This window comes from Ambystoma mexicanum, chromosome 1q (genome assembly GCF_040938575.1).
Source record: "Ambystoma mexicanum isolate Mex_15411 chromosome 1q, UKY_AmexF1_1, whole genome shotgun sequence".
Lineage (NCBI taxonomy): Eukaryota > Metazoa > Chordata > Amphibia > Caudata > Ambystomatidae > Ambystoma > Ambystoma mexicanum.
The window spans coordinates 639,635,236-639,653,094 of record NC_090922.1 but is presented as its reverse complement, the minus strand read 5'-3'; the positions used below and the strand labels follow the sequence as shown (position 1 = coordinate 639,653,094).

The 17,859-nt window shown below is 46.6% G+C and overlaps 1 protein-coding gene across 4 annotated transcripts in view; it reads left to right on the top strand.

Annotated features, from left to right (window-relative positions):
- Positions 1–17,859, top strand: part of CAMSAP2 (calmodulin regulated spectrin associated protein family member 2) — an 820,267-nt gene that overhangs the window by 743,362 nt on the left and 59,046 nt on the right. For 2 of the 4 annotated variants that reach the window (XM_069641228.1, XM_069641226.1), the window contains 2 exons: positions 543–615; positions 3,742–3,857. In XM_069641228.1, coding sequence (XP_069497329.1) covers positions 543–615; positions 3,742–3,857 — 189 coding nt within the window. Of the gene's footprint in view, positions 1–515; positions 616–3,741; positions 3,858–17,859 lie in introns of all 4 variants that reach the window. The other 2 variants (XM_069641227.1, XM_069641225.1) reach the window with 1 other exon arrangement.

Sequence of the window (17,859 nt, the reverse complement as noted above, 5' to 3'; positions counted from 1 at the left end):
ACACCAGTAAGATCGAAAAAGAAATGAAACGCTGCATGTGAAGCAGGGTGGTATGGAGGGGTTGGGGGGGCTTGTGTCATAGTTGAATGCCCACTACTGCTCCATGGACCGCAGTGGAATGACCATCCTTTCAATGGCAGCATGACAGCTGTGGATCTGAACAAGGCCAAGTGAAAATGGTGAAATCATGTTTTTTGTGTTCATGCAAGCAAAGGGGGGAACTGGTGATCTTTCCTTCTGACCCTTCATTCCATGACCTTGTACCGAAAATGGAGAAAAAAAACGACGTTAATAAGGCAATATTTGAGAAGGTTTCCATCTGGCATTTGCATTTTTCATTGTATGCATGCAGGCATATCAGATCAGTATGACAAGCTGAAAGTAAAGTTGCACAGCACAGAGCGCAATTAAAGAGCGTCTCAACTGTTGTACCTGCCCCTGGTGCTCCAACGAATGAACAGACTCTTCAAGACTTGTCTCGCCTTTCTGAAACCCCCAACTTTGTTTTTATTCAGGTTTCCGAATTAATCGTGTTTTTTCAGTGTCTAGCCTTTCGTTGGCGTCGTTCAATACTGGAGACAATGACAGCACCCATTCGGACAAGAGAGCGCCGGGGTAAATATACATTTGTAAACCATTTGAATGTATTTAATTCTGTGTGTTACTGGTGTACAGAAATGGAATTATGTGCTTTTTGTTTTATGACGCAAAAGATGCAGTTTTCTGTAGATATTTTTATTTTATGCCACAATCTTCACAGTTTTTGGAGTTGCAATAGAGGATTGATTTAATACCAAGGGTGTTTGCCTTCAGTGCAGCGTATTTGTAGGATTTCTGAGTTCTCGCATGCTGTTAGCTCGTTCAGAGGCCTGCAAAATGAGAGTAACGTCTGTTTGCAAATTCTGCCCATTGACGCCCCCCCCAGCCTCCCTGACCCCCAACGATTCATGTTCCTCTCTTAAAAGGACAGTGTATAGCGTAAGGAGATGGGGGCAGGGTGGGGTTCTGATGCTGCACCATATTTATAAGTACATTTCAGTCAAATGCCGTCGTCCCACTACATGGGAAAAGAAAAGGGTTGTGCACATTGCCATTTCTTGGAGAAGGTGTATAGTGTAAGAAGTGTTAACGGAAGACCTAATGCGGGTGTGCCTCCACTGTGAGCCAGGAGCAACAGTTGTCAGATGTGTTAAACATTTGGTAGCTGCACTGAGTGCCCTTTACTAGGGAATGCAGTGTTTTCATATTTTTTCTTCATTAGATGAGATAGATTTTCAGAATCAGCCTTGTGGACAGATTCTGAGAGGCCGTCCTATTCTGGGGAGCAGGGACATACACTGATTTCTAGCCATCCTATTCTGGGGCGCAGGGACAGACACTGATTTCTAGCCATCCTATTCTGGGGAGCAGGGACAGACACTGATTTCTAGCCATCCTATTCTGGGGAGCAGGGACAGACACTGATTTCTAGCCAACCTCTAATAAGGTAGTGTGATACAGCAGTAATGCTTAGAGTTAGAGCCTGTGGCTGTGGGCCAGTTAAGCACATCCAGAGTATTCCTAATAGCACAAGTTAGACAGAATGGATAGAAATACCATTATTTATTCAGGGCTTGGACAACTCTTATCAATGAAATGCTGCAGGTAGGTAAATCTCTAAACATGCAAAATTGATGTACACACATTCACGTTTGGGGTGCTCAGGCTACAGAGCACCAACACTTTACTTTAAAACACTGTAAGATCAACAATAGAACACTACACTGTAGCAAAGTAAGTTAGGAAAAAGACAGCAGTAAGTATTAAAACATTTTGAGAATATTCTGTTAAAATGAAGACGTACAGAACACAATTTACAGCCATATAAAAATAAGACCTGACACTTTAAAAGTCCTTCCCTTGCTAGAAGAGATGGGGCCTAGTGCCCTAAAAGTCCCACGTTGCAATTGAATCCTTCCCAAAAGGCTTGGCGTCTTTAAACTGGGATGAACAAATGTTAGCAAAGCCACCAGGCAGTTTGTAAGTGTTTTTAAAAGTTAGGAACAATAAAGATAAAGTTCTTAGGAGGTCCTCTACCAATCCCACTACCTTAGGGGAAGCCCGTCGGGGAATCCTTGACCAGACCTCCACTGATCAATGTCGAGCAAGGAAGACGTAGGTTAAGGACTTTACACCTGTTAAAACCTATGGCGGTAGGGGGTTAGAAATAGGTCTGATAACCCACCCTATGTACTCCTATTCGCTCAGGCACCACTTTGGAGAAATGTGTGGGGCCCCCCTTGCTTCACGTTTTGATTCAATTGGAGGGGGTCTAGGGGCCTCTGTTGCGAAGGTCACATTCGATATCATGATTTAGGTCCTGCTAGTTGTCGGCTCTGCTCTCTTATGTGACGGTTCCTGGCACTGCACAGCTGGGCGGCCATGGCAGAGTGATGAAAGGACTGCGAGATTGTCGACGGCCTTAGAGGGCCCACTGGACATGATGCAGGCAGAAAACGGCAATGGCCACTGTGATCAAACAGCGGAGGTTGCCTTTTGTGGCGGAAACAAAGACGCTGGTTCTTCAAGGCCCCTCTTTGTGTTGGAGTGCTGCAACTGCCACTTATTCCACAAGCTGAGGGTCTGTGGAATCCCAAATCTGAACTCGGGACAGTGACCGATGCAGTGAAGTTGCCCATGAGGGTGTTGGTCAGCCCACAGGATCGTTCTGGGACACTTGGTGAGGATTCTAAGGACAGGATCCTGAAGCGTGGGTCAGGAACTAGTTGTTCTAACCGATCGAGGTCGAAGTACTGAGGAAGGCCTTCTGGAGATCTGCAACAGTGCAGGACTTCGCTGAGACGGTTCAAGAAGACAATGCTGGATGTCTGCAACAATGAGTTCCAGGTCTTCAGAGGGATGCTCCTCTTGAAAGGTGCGTTGGCGCCAACAACGATCTAAAGAATGACTGCAGGAGTCCTTCTTTTACCCAAATTTCGAGCTGGGGTCACCCCAGAACCCATCAATGCAAGGATCTGCACCATTAACTGACAGGGGCTGTCCAATCATGTACAGTCTCCAGCCGCCACTTCTGTCCAGCATCAGATACCCTTTACCCGGATGTGGACTAGGACCAGAAGCCCCAGCCCCGACATCCGGCCACAAACACATACCACCGCTTTGCCTGGGAAAGCTGAGACTTTTCCCAGGGAAAGGCTTAGCACATATGCCAAATCCAGCCCTGAGAGGACAGAATGAAGGCCAAAATACAAGATGGCCAAAGCATATGGCAAAATCGCATGGCACAGCCATTTTAGAGTATATGGTACTATAAAAGGCAGTGTGCGGTAAAATGCAAGAATGTAAACAAAGTAGAGAAATATCTGCTGTAACCAGCCTTTAATGGACGACACATGCTCGTAACCATAAATGTACTAAAAAACAATGAGAAAGGCGTACAAATGATCCCGCTGTAATTCACTGTAAAGTGATGTGTGCAGTATAAAATAAACAGGACATTTCGTTATGGAAGACAGAGTCCCCCTGCACTGATAGCCTTAGGGACTGATCAGGGCCTCCAAAACAGATGAGCTTAGCAAGGTACGCAGAGCAAAAAGGCAGTACATGCCTTCAAAAGTCAGGTCAGGTTCAAAACAACAGCAACATGTTTGGTTGTTTCATAGATGTTTATGAAAGAAAAGCAGCAAAAAGACCATCTTTCCTAACACTAGTAAGCAAATTTGATCTATATTCACTGTGCAGGTCTGAGTCGGTGGAAGGGTTCATATCTCCAAGTCGCTGCGGCAGTCGCAGTGGTGAAAAGGACTGGGAAAATGCCTCCACAACCTCGTCAGTGGCTTCTGCTACCGAGTACACAGGTCAGTATCAGACCCTGCATTTGTTATTCTAGAAACTGGAGCAGAAAAAAATGCATTGTATTTTTATCTCATCACTTGATGTACAATTTCATGATTGTTTGTTTATTTTCAAATCTTTCAAATGACTTGAATTCTTATTTTATATGTCAAAATGCTGGGGCCACATCCCCACATATTTGTTTTGGAAACTGTTTCAGGTTATACGTTTTTCATGTAGAACTCTGCAACATCACATTTATAATATCATTCATAGTCTAACCTCCTGCTGAGGGTGAATCCTCAATTCATTAACACATGTTCAGCTTCATTAAATTATGCTTGTCGATGTATACTTACTGACAGCAGAGAAAGGCCAAGGCACCATATAATATGCTCTGTCTGCCACTCAGTAGCTGCTCTTGCACTGTGAATGCTCCACTGAGCCTTCAGACCTTTTTCCACTTTTATCCTTTTTTGCATTCCAGCTTTTCTAAGAATATAAGCCTCCATGTAATCTGAATGTGGTAGCCGCTTTTCCTTTCTCTGTCTTTTGCAGTTCTTTTCTGCTCACTGAGTGAAACCTGTGAGACTCTAGAAAGGTGAAAGGGGCACATCAGTGCTCTATCGCATATATACCATAGGAACTCTGCAAAGGCTTTGCCACTCGGTGGCAGTTCCACGTGGAATGAGCTTATACCAAGAAGTCAGTATGTTCTGATAGTGTCTTTTGAATCTTGATATGCTGACCAAAGGGACAGGAAGGCCAGATTTTTAATCCAGGAGAACGCCCATTTGGGTCCAACCCTGGACATTATCACAATTCATTATCGCCTGGTAATTTGCTCAGCATTTAATGAGAACTAAGTGTGATATCTCAGTGCCTGGAACCCAATAAGCACGTTCAGTTCAAATAACTGTTGTTGAAATGAAATAAGAAGTCCTGCCTGAGATGAGATGCAAAGTTTAGATGATCAAAAAAGCTGCCTTTCTCAATTGAATTGTATGCTTATGCTTTCTGCATTCTCATGCAGAACACAAACTAGTGGAATGGCAGATTCTAAATCCATTTCTGAAACTTTGACAAGAGCTCCATTCAAGTGCACTCTGAGAAATGTAGACTTTAGTTCCACAATGCAAACAGAAAGGTGCACAGGTCTAGCAGTGACCACTCTGTTGACTACTGTCCACATTACAGCGGGTATGAGTACGGCCTAGCATCTAAGCAGTAGGTAGTTTGACACTGGTCACTTACCTAGCAGTGTGAGAATGTACAGACTGACTAGATTACCTGCAATGTCCATTAGCCAAATCTGTCTTTGTACAGAAGGATTGGTTCTATGGCACTTTTTGCACATCAGCTTGACAGTTGAAACTTTGAACTTCCATGACATGGTGACCACAGTGGTCTGAAGTAGTAATGCAAAATAGGAAATGCAGTCAGAGGACTCTCCTTCCTTGATTTGCATAGGGAAAGCATGAATTTGTCATTTCTATAGAGACCTTGTTGTGTTACCTAATCATGATACCCAAAGAGGTTTTTCTAGATGATAGAATCAAATGTTTATACCGGCATGCCTCCAGTATTTCCATTCACTTTTCTGGCTCTGTTGCTGGATGTTCCTGGAAGCGTTGGACACTTTCTAATTACAACTTTGTCTCAAGGACCTACGTCTGAAATATATTTTACAGTCTGTCCACATCGCAGACATGGAGTCGAAAGTGCCATGGTCTGTGTCCTATTAAGAGCCTTGGAAGAGGGTAAATACAATTCTGCAAGCATCCTTGTTTTGCTAAACTTGTGAGCATTGCATCTTCTTTTTCGAATTCAAAAGACTGCGCATCGAAAGGGGGTGCTCCCATAAACACTATCCCTATCCTACATGTGCAGGGACCCACAATTCTTCACGCGTCAATGTCCTCAGATTGTAGTTTTTCTGCCATACACCAGCGAATATTGTCCAAAAGCCGTGGATTCTAATTGGCTGTCAGAATTCCAACGTTCTGACCCGGGTGCAAACTCTGTATATTACACTACCCCCCAGAAGAACCTAATCTGTGTCCACACATTCCACTTTCTTTACCCTCTCATGTTAGTCGAAGACGTGCTTAATCTATTGCTCTTTGTCCTAACCTTCATATTTTCACCTTACTTCATGCTACGTCATCCATTTGAAATGTTGTCTGTAACAAATAGACATTCATAGTTATGTCTATTTATTGAGTTAATTATTTTATATTACATAATTATTTAGTTAATTACAGTCATTACAACATTTACACCATGTCATTTGATTCTTTGCTCCATAACAAGCCAGTTGAGCTCTTTCAAAGTTGGGGTGATGTGTTTTAATTTCTCTAGGTTTGAGCCCAATCACTAGATTTTGTATTCTTGGCCCAAAACACATCCTCATGGGATCCCTTTTGAGCTTGCTTCATCAAGCAGTAACATCAATATTGGTGCTATTTAGGGGTTCACAGTGTTATTTCTGTACAGTGATTTCGGATTTAATGGTTACATTGGAGCTGCAAATGTGCTACTGGTGCCTTAAAAATGACTTGCCCAAGTGTGCCTTGAGACACCTCATTTATAAGCAGCATTTGTGTTATCACATCAGTTCGTAGCACTGAAGTCCTGTTAAAAACGTCATTTAGAAAGTCAACTGTTTTGGCTTGTGTATTGGTATTAGATAGGAATTTTACCAAGCACTAGATAAATATACCCAGGTACTCACACCATTTTAGTTGTGGACTGCCTATGGGCAGGTAGTACCATTATGTCAGTGCAGGGCAAATTCCTATCCCATGCCTACACACAAACAAAACCTTAATGAGCAGAGGACTTGGGACTTACACTGCCACCATCTCAATCACCATCTGGTCCTCCTTCATCTAACCGCGTGGGGCTCCGACTCACAGGTCTGTGACTTCATGGATTCCACACAGTGGTGTAGGGCGATGGGTCTACAGGGCATACAAAACCAATACATAACCAATGCATAAGCTAGAACACATCCATCCCCTCACAGTCTTGAGGCAGGTTTAAGGGAGACGAGCAGTGCTATCCTTTAGGTCTGTATAAGGCCATCTTCTCCAGTGCACAGACCTTTCCACTGTTCTCCTATTACTTAGGATCTGAATACTCTCACCACTCTAACTGCTGGATTTGGATTCCCCTTTTAGTGTTCGGCGGACTAACTTTATTTTAACCAGGTTTCCCACCTTGAATATGTTCTTAAGCACACCCATTCTTCATTACCTTTGGCCACCATGGATGATGGGTTAGGAGCAGGGCCCACTGTGGTTGAGACCATCTCTCTTTTGGCCTGTTTGACTTTCTCGTCTAGCCCGCTTGGGCCCCTAGAGTCCCTGGGCCTCTTCCCCTCAATTATTTTAATGATGATCTTTTAATCGCCAGATGGGCTCTCAGGCAATATATGTTTATCATGTCTTGAATTTCTTTCTGCATGTCTAATTTGGAATGGGATGCACCTTGAATGGTCTCCTTTATGAGTTTGTTAAAGCTGCCTACCTAACAGTTCTCCTGGATGTGTTGGAGGAAGTGGTATTATGTTCCTGCAATGTTATTTGGGTCCCATTATCAGTGACCAAAGTCACAGGGACCTTCGGCCTGTGCAGGGCCATCTTTACAGTTTTTGGGACCCGAGGCACAGACAGCCTTGTGCCCCCTGCACCCAAAGCCCATGCCCCCTCCCAATGTGCAAAATGAAGGAATTCCATACCTCAAGTCAAATTCAACAGATACTCTTCTAGGCTTTAAATGGATTATCTAGTTGTTAATAAAATATAAACATTAAACATCTTTGTGACTTGTTTCCCCAAGAGGATGCTATATTAGACATTTTCACTTTCTTTGAACTATAACACTGTAAGTGTGTCGAAGAAGGAAGCTGACACAAAGGTGGCATGGTTTTGGTTGTAAAGCTTTATTTCACAAATCAAAGATCTCACAGTCCCTATCTCTAAAATGGGTTTTCCTTCCTCAAACTAAAACTGAAGGAATTGTCAGAATGTCCGTCAAGCCAAAGTTTCACCGTCCTGTGTCAAATTCTACTCTAATCCTCTCACTATAACCAAAGGATAAACTAACAAAGTTCCTTCTTCAAGAGAATGGCTCCCTTCTCCTGCTTCTTGAACGATCTTCAACAAATGTTTCTTTTCAACAGAAAATACCAGGGGGAATGACTCCCTTCCCCTGGCTTACTGGCTTTACCCAGTCTTTATGTAATGTCCAGAAGAATGACTCCCTTCTGGTATAATCTTATGCAGTTCCCAATAGAACCAGGGGGAACAACTCTCTTCCCCTGCTGTGTCCGGTACAATTCTCAGCCCAGCGTCAAGAGAATACCTCTTTTTCCTGGTGTTACTTTGTACAGTTCATCACAAGGCCAGGGGCAATGACTCTCTTCCCCATGCATTTTCAGCACAATTTCTCGCCCTACATCAGGAGAAGGACTCCCTTCTTCTGGAGTTGTTTGGTTCAGTTCACAATATGGCCAGAAGGAATGACTTGCTTTGCCTGGTGTCTTTATCACAGCTCTTTGTCCGATACCAGATGGATGACTCCCTTATCTCGGTATTGATTGGTACATTTCTTGCTCACTGTTGGCATTTCAAACCCTTCTCTGATGGCCTCACTACCACTGCACTGAGGAAGATTTCCTCTGATGCCTTTCTTCTCACTGTTGGGGTCCCATACCCTTCTCTGGTGGCCAGTGGCTTTCTCGTTAGCAGTGCGCTGAGGAAGATTTCCTCTGATGCTGGCCCTTTCACAGCTAGGGTCCCAGACCCTTTCTTCATTATTCCCATTAACGCCCTTGCTAATACTGGGCTGAGGAAAAGCTACCTTAGCCTCTGTTGAAAAGGGTTCTGTGAGCTAAAACCTGGTTGCACACTCTCCTGAGTGGAAGAAATTCCATATAACAGGGTATTTGACCCATGCTCATTCTCAGTAGAGGGGCGCCCACACTCCTTTTCAATTTTGTAAAATTTGGGGTTTCACCTGAAGTAACCAAGGGAAATCCAGGCATGGACCGCTTGCTCACTGTGCCATAGAGAGGCTTAGCTTTACCTCACCAAGGGGGCACAACGAGGCTGAAACACATGTTGGGGGGTTGCCGATGGTACTCTTGGTCAGAGGAGAATTGTTTAGCATTTCGGTGCTGGATTGCCTTTGTGGTTGGGGCAAAGACTGATATGCAAATGGCTATTTCTCCTCTGTGAAGGGTGCAGTGAGCTAAAAAGTGGTTGTAGACCCTCCTGAGCGGCAGAAAATTCCATAGAACAGGGTATTTGACCCATGTTCGTTCTCAGTAGAGGGGCTCCCACACTCCTTTTCAACCTTGGCCTCTGTGTCAACCCCTGGGTCCTGTGAGGGGTCAGAAATGAGAGGCGGACTCAAAGTGGTAATATTCTCAACATTAGTCATGTAACCCTTTACGTGCTATGGGTATTTCCCCCCAGTGCCAAGGCCTTTTTTGGTGATTTCGGTATGTGGCCATCCAATGGCTTGTAACCTTTTTGTTACATGAGATATCTCAGCCGTATTTGGCTCATTTTTCCCCACATTTAGGTGGCCAGGAATCCTAGGTTGCTGTAGGGGGGGGGGGGAGAAAATAAGCAAAAAGGGTGAAAATGTTGAGTTTTTTCAAAAAATGGCAATAAAATGATGTACAAAGAAGCCTGTGTTTTTTTCCTTGTAAGAGCTAGGAATAAATGGTTTGCTGTGCTGAATTCCCCAATTTCCTGGCTTTCAAGAACAGGTTGAGAGGAAACGAAAAAAATGATTTTGATGTGGTTATCAACTGTTTTGTGAGAGGTAGGCGATTTTGGCCATTTTTGCCAATTGGATATGCATGGACGGTATGGAAGAAAAGGGTAGGAAAGACAAATTGGAGGACAGAAAGGCATATATTTCTGAAAAGTAGACACAATTCCAAGTTTAGGAAGGGGTGATTTGCGTAGGTCAGGCAACAACTTGGTAGGGGAAACTGCCATAGATTGGGGGAAAAGCGGGAAAATGACCGAAAAAAAGGTATGTGGTGGACATGGTTGGCTTGGAACGGCAATGGCTTCTATGAATTTTGAGAAAAGCATTGCTCTGCTACATTCCCCCGACTCTTGCAGTTAGGAAAGCGCACATTTTTTGTAGTGTTTTACAAAACAAGCAATACCACATGCCAAACACTGAGACATGGTACACAGGAGTTTTATGCTTACGTCCTGAACAGATGTACTTAGCATGTGTAAATCAGGAAAACCAATGTGGTGAGGAACGGCAAGCATACTTTTTTTGAAAGAGCACAGGCAGACCTTTTCAAGGGTAGGTGACTTGTGCAGGTTACAAAAGTGTATGGTACCTAAAGCAGCGACTAAATGTAGGGCACATTTGGGAAATGAAAGGGTTGTGTGACAAAGGGCACCAGCAAATGCATCAAAACGTTATGAAAACCACACAAACACAACAAATGTTATACCTTCCCGCGTTCCCACAGGTGTCCCGATGAAAACGGTACCTCACATGTGTAGGTGCACCTACCTGGGCCCCAAGGGGAAAGCCCAAAACACAGGTAACCCCAAGTCTGTTTTGACATGTGAATTTCACACTTTCAGCAGACGGACACACCGTACAGATATGGGCCTCGGGTGTCCAAGTCACCAAGGAAAACCGGGATCCCCATGCATTTCCGAATAGAGGACACCTGTGGGAACCCGCAGAGGTATGATTTGCACAAATCTGCCCAGAATTTATTACCCAGAGACCACCGCAAAGTCTGAAATGTGGGGGGAAAAAAGGCATTTTCTGCACATTTCACTCAGCTCACCCTTCGAAACACGCCACCAACAACACATGGCCTACCTTCCCGCATTCCCACAGGTGTCCTGATGAAAACGGTGCCTCACATGTGTGGGTGCACCTACCTGGGCGCCAAGAGGAAAGCCTAAATCACAGGTAACCCCAGGTCTGTTTTGACAACTGAATTTCACACTTTTGGTACATGTGTACATCTGTTGTTGGCGACGTTTTTCAGTGAGTGGACACAGGGAAATATTTCTGAAATTGGCTGGAAATGAAGACAATTCTCAGACATTTCGCTCTGGCCACCCACCGAAACACACCGCCAGCATCACATGGCCTACCTTTCCGCGTCCCCACATGTGTCCCGATGAAAACGGTACCTCACATGTGTGGGTGCACCTACCGGGGTGCAAAAGGAAAAGGATAACCCACTGGTAACCCCAAGCCTTTCGCCACTGCCCATTCTGTTCATGTGGGCAACCTACAGATTTGGCCCTAGGGTGTCGAAGCCAGCAAGGAAAACGGGGAACCTCGTGCATTTCCCAAAAGAGGACACCCTTGGGAATCCACAGAGGTCTAACTTACGCAAATCAGCCCAGAATTTATCACCCAGAACCCCCGGCAAAGACCCACATGGGAGAAGGGTGCCCAAGGCCAGGGATATTACCGCCGACTTTGCTGGAGCCCTGGCTGCCCTGCGTTACAGCTTCTCCCCACCAAGGAGTCTCGGCAGTGTGCCAATACCTCCCCGAAGGGAAAAGCTGTAATGCAGCCCAGCCGCAACTCCAGGACAGTTGGAGGTGATGTCCCTGGCCTTGGACATTCATGTACCATGTGGGTGTACCGTTCCCTAAGCACAGCAGCAGCTCCAGGGAGCCCCAGCAGGATCCCCATTCCTCCCCGGAGGTGATATCTGTAATGTAGCACAGCCAGAGGTGGAGCCTGGGCTTTCAGACGGACAGCCCACATGGGAGGGATCCGCTCCCAGGGAAACACCAATGTTCTGGGGGCAATTTGTGGCCTGCCCCTGCAATTGTGTCCCAGCCCACCAACATATCTACCCAGACGGCCCTTTTCCACCCACACCACCAACAATCCAGCCCCAGTCTCACCCACCCCACTGACAGTGGGCCCTAACTATAGAATAATAAAAAACAGTACTCACGTAACGTTGCAGCTGCTCGCGTGGAAAAAGCTGTAAACAAAACAAAAAACGTTACCTACGGTCACACCAGCAAAATGTAGCCCTCCCTGGGGGCAGATAAGGGGGGGCTGTCCTGCACTCCTCCCTGGGCTCAGGCGTCCCTTCCTAGGAGCAGATATCTGTTCCCAGGGAGGGCTGCATGACATGGCACCCACTCCATTGCGGGTGGGGGGTGCAGGGGGTCAACGCCCCATCCCATTAGAAAATTCCCTGTCCCTTTGGGGTGCCCCACATCCCCCCTAAAATCTGTTCCACCATTTTCCCTTTTTTCCTTTGGTAACCCAACTCCCCTTGGCGCAGAGGGGGTGTGCCAATCTGGCCCCGGGGTGCCCAAACCTTACAGCTCCACCCACTGGGGGGCCTGTCACACAATTTTGGGGGCCCTCTCCCCCTCACCCCAAATGGGTGGCAGGGGCACCTCATGCAGGCCTCCCTGGGCCTCCTACCAAAGGCTGCGTGAGGTACACCCCCCTCCATTTGGGGTGGGGGGCGCCCAAAAATTGTTGGACAGGCCCCCAGTGGGTGGGGCAGTAAGGTTTGGGCACCCCGGGGCCAGATTGGCACACCAATGTGCCCCTCTGTGCCAAGGCAAGTTTCGTAAACAAAGAAAAAAATGGAAAATGGTACACTACACTTTAGGGCGGGCTGAGGGGCACCCTAAACCGCCAGGTAATTTTCTAATGTAATGGGGGGTGACCCTCTACCCCCCCCCCACACCAAATGCAGGGGGGGGCATCTCATTCAGCCCTCCCTGGGGGCAGATAAGAGGGGGGCATCTCATGCAGCCCTCCCGGGGGTCAGATGCCCTTTCCTAGGAGTAGATATCTGTCCCCAGGGAGGGCTACAAGGGGTGCCCCCATTTCCCCTTGGGGTGAGGGGGAGAGGGCCACCCCCTTTTCTGTAAAATATATCCCTGGTGGCTAGTGGCCCCCCCACTCAAAATTCCCTTTTTGTTTTTGTGCTTTTCGTTTTTTTTTTTATTTTGCCCCCTTCCCTGGGGTCAGATGATCAGCCACCTGCCCCAGAGCGGGCCCTAAGCTGCAGGCCCCATCCTTTGGGGGGCCTGCACACTTATTGCTGGTGGCCCTCCCCCCACCCCCAATTGGATGGGGGGGCCACCTCATGTACTCCTGCCTGGGGGCATAAATCTGCCCCTAGGGAGGGCTACAGGGGGTGCCCCCCCCTTTCCACTTGGTGTGGGAGGGAGAGGGCCACCACCATTTCAGGGGGCAAAAAAATCCCAGGCACCCCACCCCCGTTCATTTCTGTTTTAAAAAAAAACAATGTTTTTCCCCCTTCCCTGTGGCAGATGATCAGCATCGGTCCCCAGGGTTGTACATATGTGCCCCCATGCTTTGGGGGCTGGGGGGGGCGAGGGCTGCTTACTGTAACCAGCCCCCACCTCCCCCCTGCATTCAAAGACATCCCTGGTGTCTAGTGTGCATTGCTGCCCGCACATTGAGCGCCCTGCCCCCTATCCGTGGCCAGCAATGCTGTCACACAGGGTGTCGTTGGAAAGCGGAGAATCTCCCCTTTCCAGCGACACCATTTCTGAAAAAATCCCTGGTGTCTAGGTCCCCCAAACCCCTTCCCATCAGGTTTTTTGTTTTTTTGTTTTTTTTACCCCCCCACCCCTGTGGGCAGATGGTCACCTTACTGTAAGCAGCCCCTCTCCCCCCCACGTCACAAACGTATCCCTGGTGACTAGTGGGCATTGCTGCCCGCGTATCGAGCGCCCTGTGCCCGATCCGCGGGCAGCAATGCTTTCACAAAGCGTGTTGTTGGAAAGGGGACAATCTCCCCTTTACAACGACACCTCCCTCGATCTCTGGCTTGAAATCCAGCCGGAGATCGAGGGGGAGAAAGGTGAACACTCACCTGCTATTTTCACCGCAGCAGCCCAAAATGGCTGGTGGATGAAAATTACTTTAACTTTCAGGCCGGCATGCTTTATGCACGCCGACGTGAAACTGAAGGTAATCCAGCCCCCTGGCAGTGAGGGGGGACCTCCCCTCACATAGCCCGGGGGTTGGATTACAGTTTTGAGCGATCCCTTCCTTTGCAGGGATCACTCAAAACAAGGTGGCAAAAAGGACAAGCTATCCCATCCTTGGCACTGCATATGCAATGTCAAGGACGAGATACCTCGCCCTCGGCACTTAAGGGGTTAATTAACAAAAATGGGTTTGGATAAAGGCCTATCTTTCCCTAACTTAAAGCAAATCCCTTCCTATGAAACTAAAACTAAAATAGGCTGACCTTGTGTCCTAACTAAATCTGACCCTCACACGAACATAGACAATCAAAAGGTTCAATGTTTCAAACTTTAATTCAGCAAAAAGGTGCAAAAACTGAACATATTTCAACCAAACAATCCTTACGTCCAAGGAGGTGGTTCCCTTCCCCTGGATTATTTCAAGAAAATTGTGCAAAATGTTTGTGTCAAGACCCGTCTCTTCAAAGCAATACAAATGTCTCTTTTACCTAATACTCTCATCAGGATGGCAAAACAAATGTTCCTTCCACAACCTGGGTTGGGATATAACGGAGGAAGTCTCTCCCAATCTTTCAGGATGGCAAAATAAATGTCTTTTCCACAATGCTGGTTGGAAAATGGCAAAGGAAAGTCTTTCCTACTTTTCAGATTGGTTAAACACATGTCTTTTCTCCAATAGTGATTAGAGTATGGCAAAAGGCAAGTCTTCAACTTCTCAGGTTGACAAAATGTTCAATTGAAACAACAACATAATATGACAAAACATTTCTTCAACACACCAGTTCAAAGTGGGTTTCCTGGTACACTCTCCTGCCAGGAAACCTCTCAACAGAAAACTCTTGATATCCTAGTTTACTCTCCTGCCAGGAATATCTCCCTTTTGGCTCCCACAGATCCCCTTGTGTACTCCCCTGCTAGGTATCAGTGGCATACCTGGCAGGAGAGTACAAGCAGGTCCACTGCCTGATGGTCTTATCACACAATTGTACCTCTTCAGTGGCATAACTTTGTTGACTTCAGTTAGTACTTGCACCAATTTCCCCCATGCTGACATCCCATATATAAGGGTTGGGTCCAGCTCTTTCTGTCAACTGTTCTTACAACGTCTTTTGGCTTGTGGCAATGCTGGTTCCCGGTTTTCCCCAACTGACATCTCATATCAGGAGACTTGCACAATGTTTGCCCTTTTATTCTCTCTGTAATGTCTTTTGGTTTATGGCAATACTGGCTCCAGGTTTCCCCCAACTGATATCTCCTATCAGGAGAATTGTACCATGTTTGCCTTTGCTGTTTAAATCTATTTGGTTGGTATTTGAAAATACTTCCCAAATGTTTGTTAACGTCTTTGCACCTCCTGGGGCCCCCTACTCATTTAGATTGACTCACTGGTGGTTCATCGTGCGGCTGATGTGAGGAGATACCAATGGGCAAGCTTCCCCTCCGTTACAGAGCCTCTTTCGGTTCCCATGCCGACGTGTCAACCCTTCACTGGTGAAACCGCTGCCACTCTGCAGGACCGCCTCTCTCTTGGTCCTGCTGCGCGCAGCTCACCTTCTCTATACCGCATTTCCTTCTGTCAGTTCCTGAATGCATCCAGCTTGTTACAGGCGTATGCTTCCCGCTCTTCCCATTGCTCTTCTCTGTGGGGTTGCCTCTGCTTCTGGACTCGCTTCCCCCTTTGCAGCATGTCTCCTCTCTCCTTCTCCATCCCCCCAGCTCCAGCTAACTTTCAGGTTTAAATCTCCTGCGCAGCTCATCTGGATCTTGACAACTAGAGTGCACGTTGTATATGGTGTCACATTTCATCCGCATTAACTCCTTGCTCCTCTTACTCGTCTCAGTACTTGAGATTTTCTGGGACTTGGAGTCCAAGAAGGTTTCAGTTTATTTTACATCACATTGCTGAACATTTGCATTTAAAGTCCAATCACCATAAACTTTAGCTGTTGGACATGTTTTAGGTTTACCATATACACATGTAGACAGCAGAGGGTTTTGTTTGCACAAAGTAGTTTTCAGAGGTTTATAATTATATGGTTCAGAAAAATGTCAACAGCCCATCAACAATTCCGGAATTAAGAGATCCCCCTCATAAGACAGAGAAGAATACTGCTTCTCTCTTGTAGTCGCCACTCTTCACTGACAGCCCTCTCGTCCCATGTGATCCACCCTCAGAATACCACCCCCAGGTTCAGGTAGCAACTACCTTCCCCAGGCCACATGGGAGGAGACTTTAGTCTGGTGATCAGTATTGACTCTGCAGAATTCATCACAGCCTCCTCTGGTTCCCATGTATATCGCCTTACCTCTTATACAGCTTTGGTACATTGCTGGGATTTTCTGGGACCGGGGCACACTTCTCCGACTCCGTGGGCTTCTGTCCTCTCCATTCGTGGCTTTGCTGCATCTTCCTGGCTTTGGGATTAGGTCCGCCTCCACCCTGTGGGTGGAGAACTTCCTTGATGTCCACTTGGCACTCTGCTTTTCCACAGCCGTTGGTCAGCCTCGGAGTCTGCCATGCTGGAGAATTTGGGCGATGGCTGCTTGCCCCAACAGGACTCTATACTACTGCACCGGCCACCACTGTGCTTCTCATTACCCCTGCGCACAGCTCCGCCGCCAGGCTTTCCTCATTTTTTCCTTTAGTCAGGTTGTCAGTATTAAATAGCAAACCAGGCTCTGCCGTTTTCAAATTGCCGAGTGTCATCGTGCAGCAAACAGGTCTCAAGAAACAGTGCCAGAATGCAGACCTATTATATAAACTGACACCCTGATCTCTCCATCTGGCTGAACTGAGCGCTTAGTTACTGAAGACGGACATAAACCAAGTTAACCCACTACCCAGCCCACACTTCACCTCATGTACCATCGCACCATATTATTACCTTTTTCTGCACTTCGCACCGAGGCCGGGAGCAGAGAGGGCCATGATCCAACCCTGCATACTTCATGTAATACGTTCCCACTTATTTCTCTCCAGGTCGTAAATTACTGTGATGGTCTGTGTACAAAAACATCATCAAATGTTGCATGCGATTCTAATAAGCCAGTCAGGGATATCCCCCCACCGATTGTAGGAAGATAAGAGTCCTGTTTACACAAAAAACCTGCTCGGTTTGCTGCTAGAAGGCCCCCACTTCTGAAGATAAACTGAGATGCCTTTTTATAATATTGACTCTCTGGCTTGTGGCAGGATATATATCGGCACAGTTTTTTTGGTCTTGTAAATGGCACCCACTCACACGTTGGACTTTAGGAAGTTGCAGTTCAGATACGAGACTATTTCTTTAAAAATGCTTGAGTATTTAACTTAAAAGTGCAGCAAGTGCGTTCAGTGCTGTCTCTTGCTCAGATTCAAACCACGTTGACATCGTCAGGTTAGTGTCTATTTCTTTGCATTCTGCTAAAGGAGAGCGCCCGGGACATCAGTGGGTGTTTGACAAAAAATAACTTATTGTACACCGGTGACACCTGTGAGGGGTCAGAAATGAAAGCCGGACACACAGTTGTCATGATTTTGGTTAAATACTTATATTAACTTAAACGGGTTGGGAAAATGCCTCTCTGACCCTGATCTAAGAGGAGTTTCCTACCTAAAACTAAAAATGAAGCATCAGTCTTTGTCAGGATGTCATAAATCAAAAGCCGTCCTTATGTCCAAACAATCTATCCTGACCCTCACGCTATAAACAAAATAGTGATGTGAAAAGGAAAATGTCTTTAACATTAGTACTCCTAAGTTCCGTCCCCTTTCCTCCATACTGTTTGGGCGTCCCTCGCTAGGGACGGGAAACAGGACCCTTTTCACCAGAAAACAATTGTCTTCCCCTTTAAATTTAGATGCGTGCGGGGGTGTGGCCCTCGAAGCATGCGTTCCCCTGACTCCGCCCACCGCCACCACTCCTCGGCCCTCTTTTCCGCATCGATGGGAGTGGAACGCTTTCACCAGTGCTCCTGGGTTAGGCCTCTGGCCTTGTAATTCCACACGCTATTTTCTTTTTCCTTT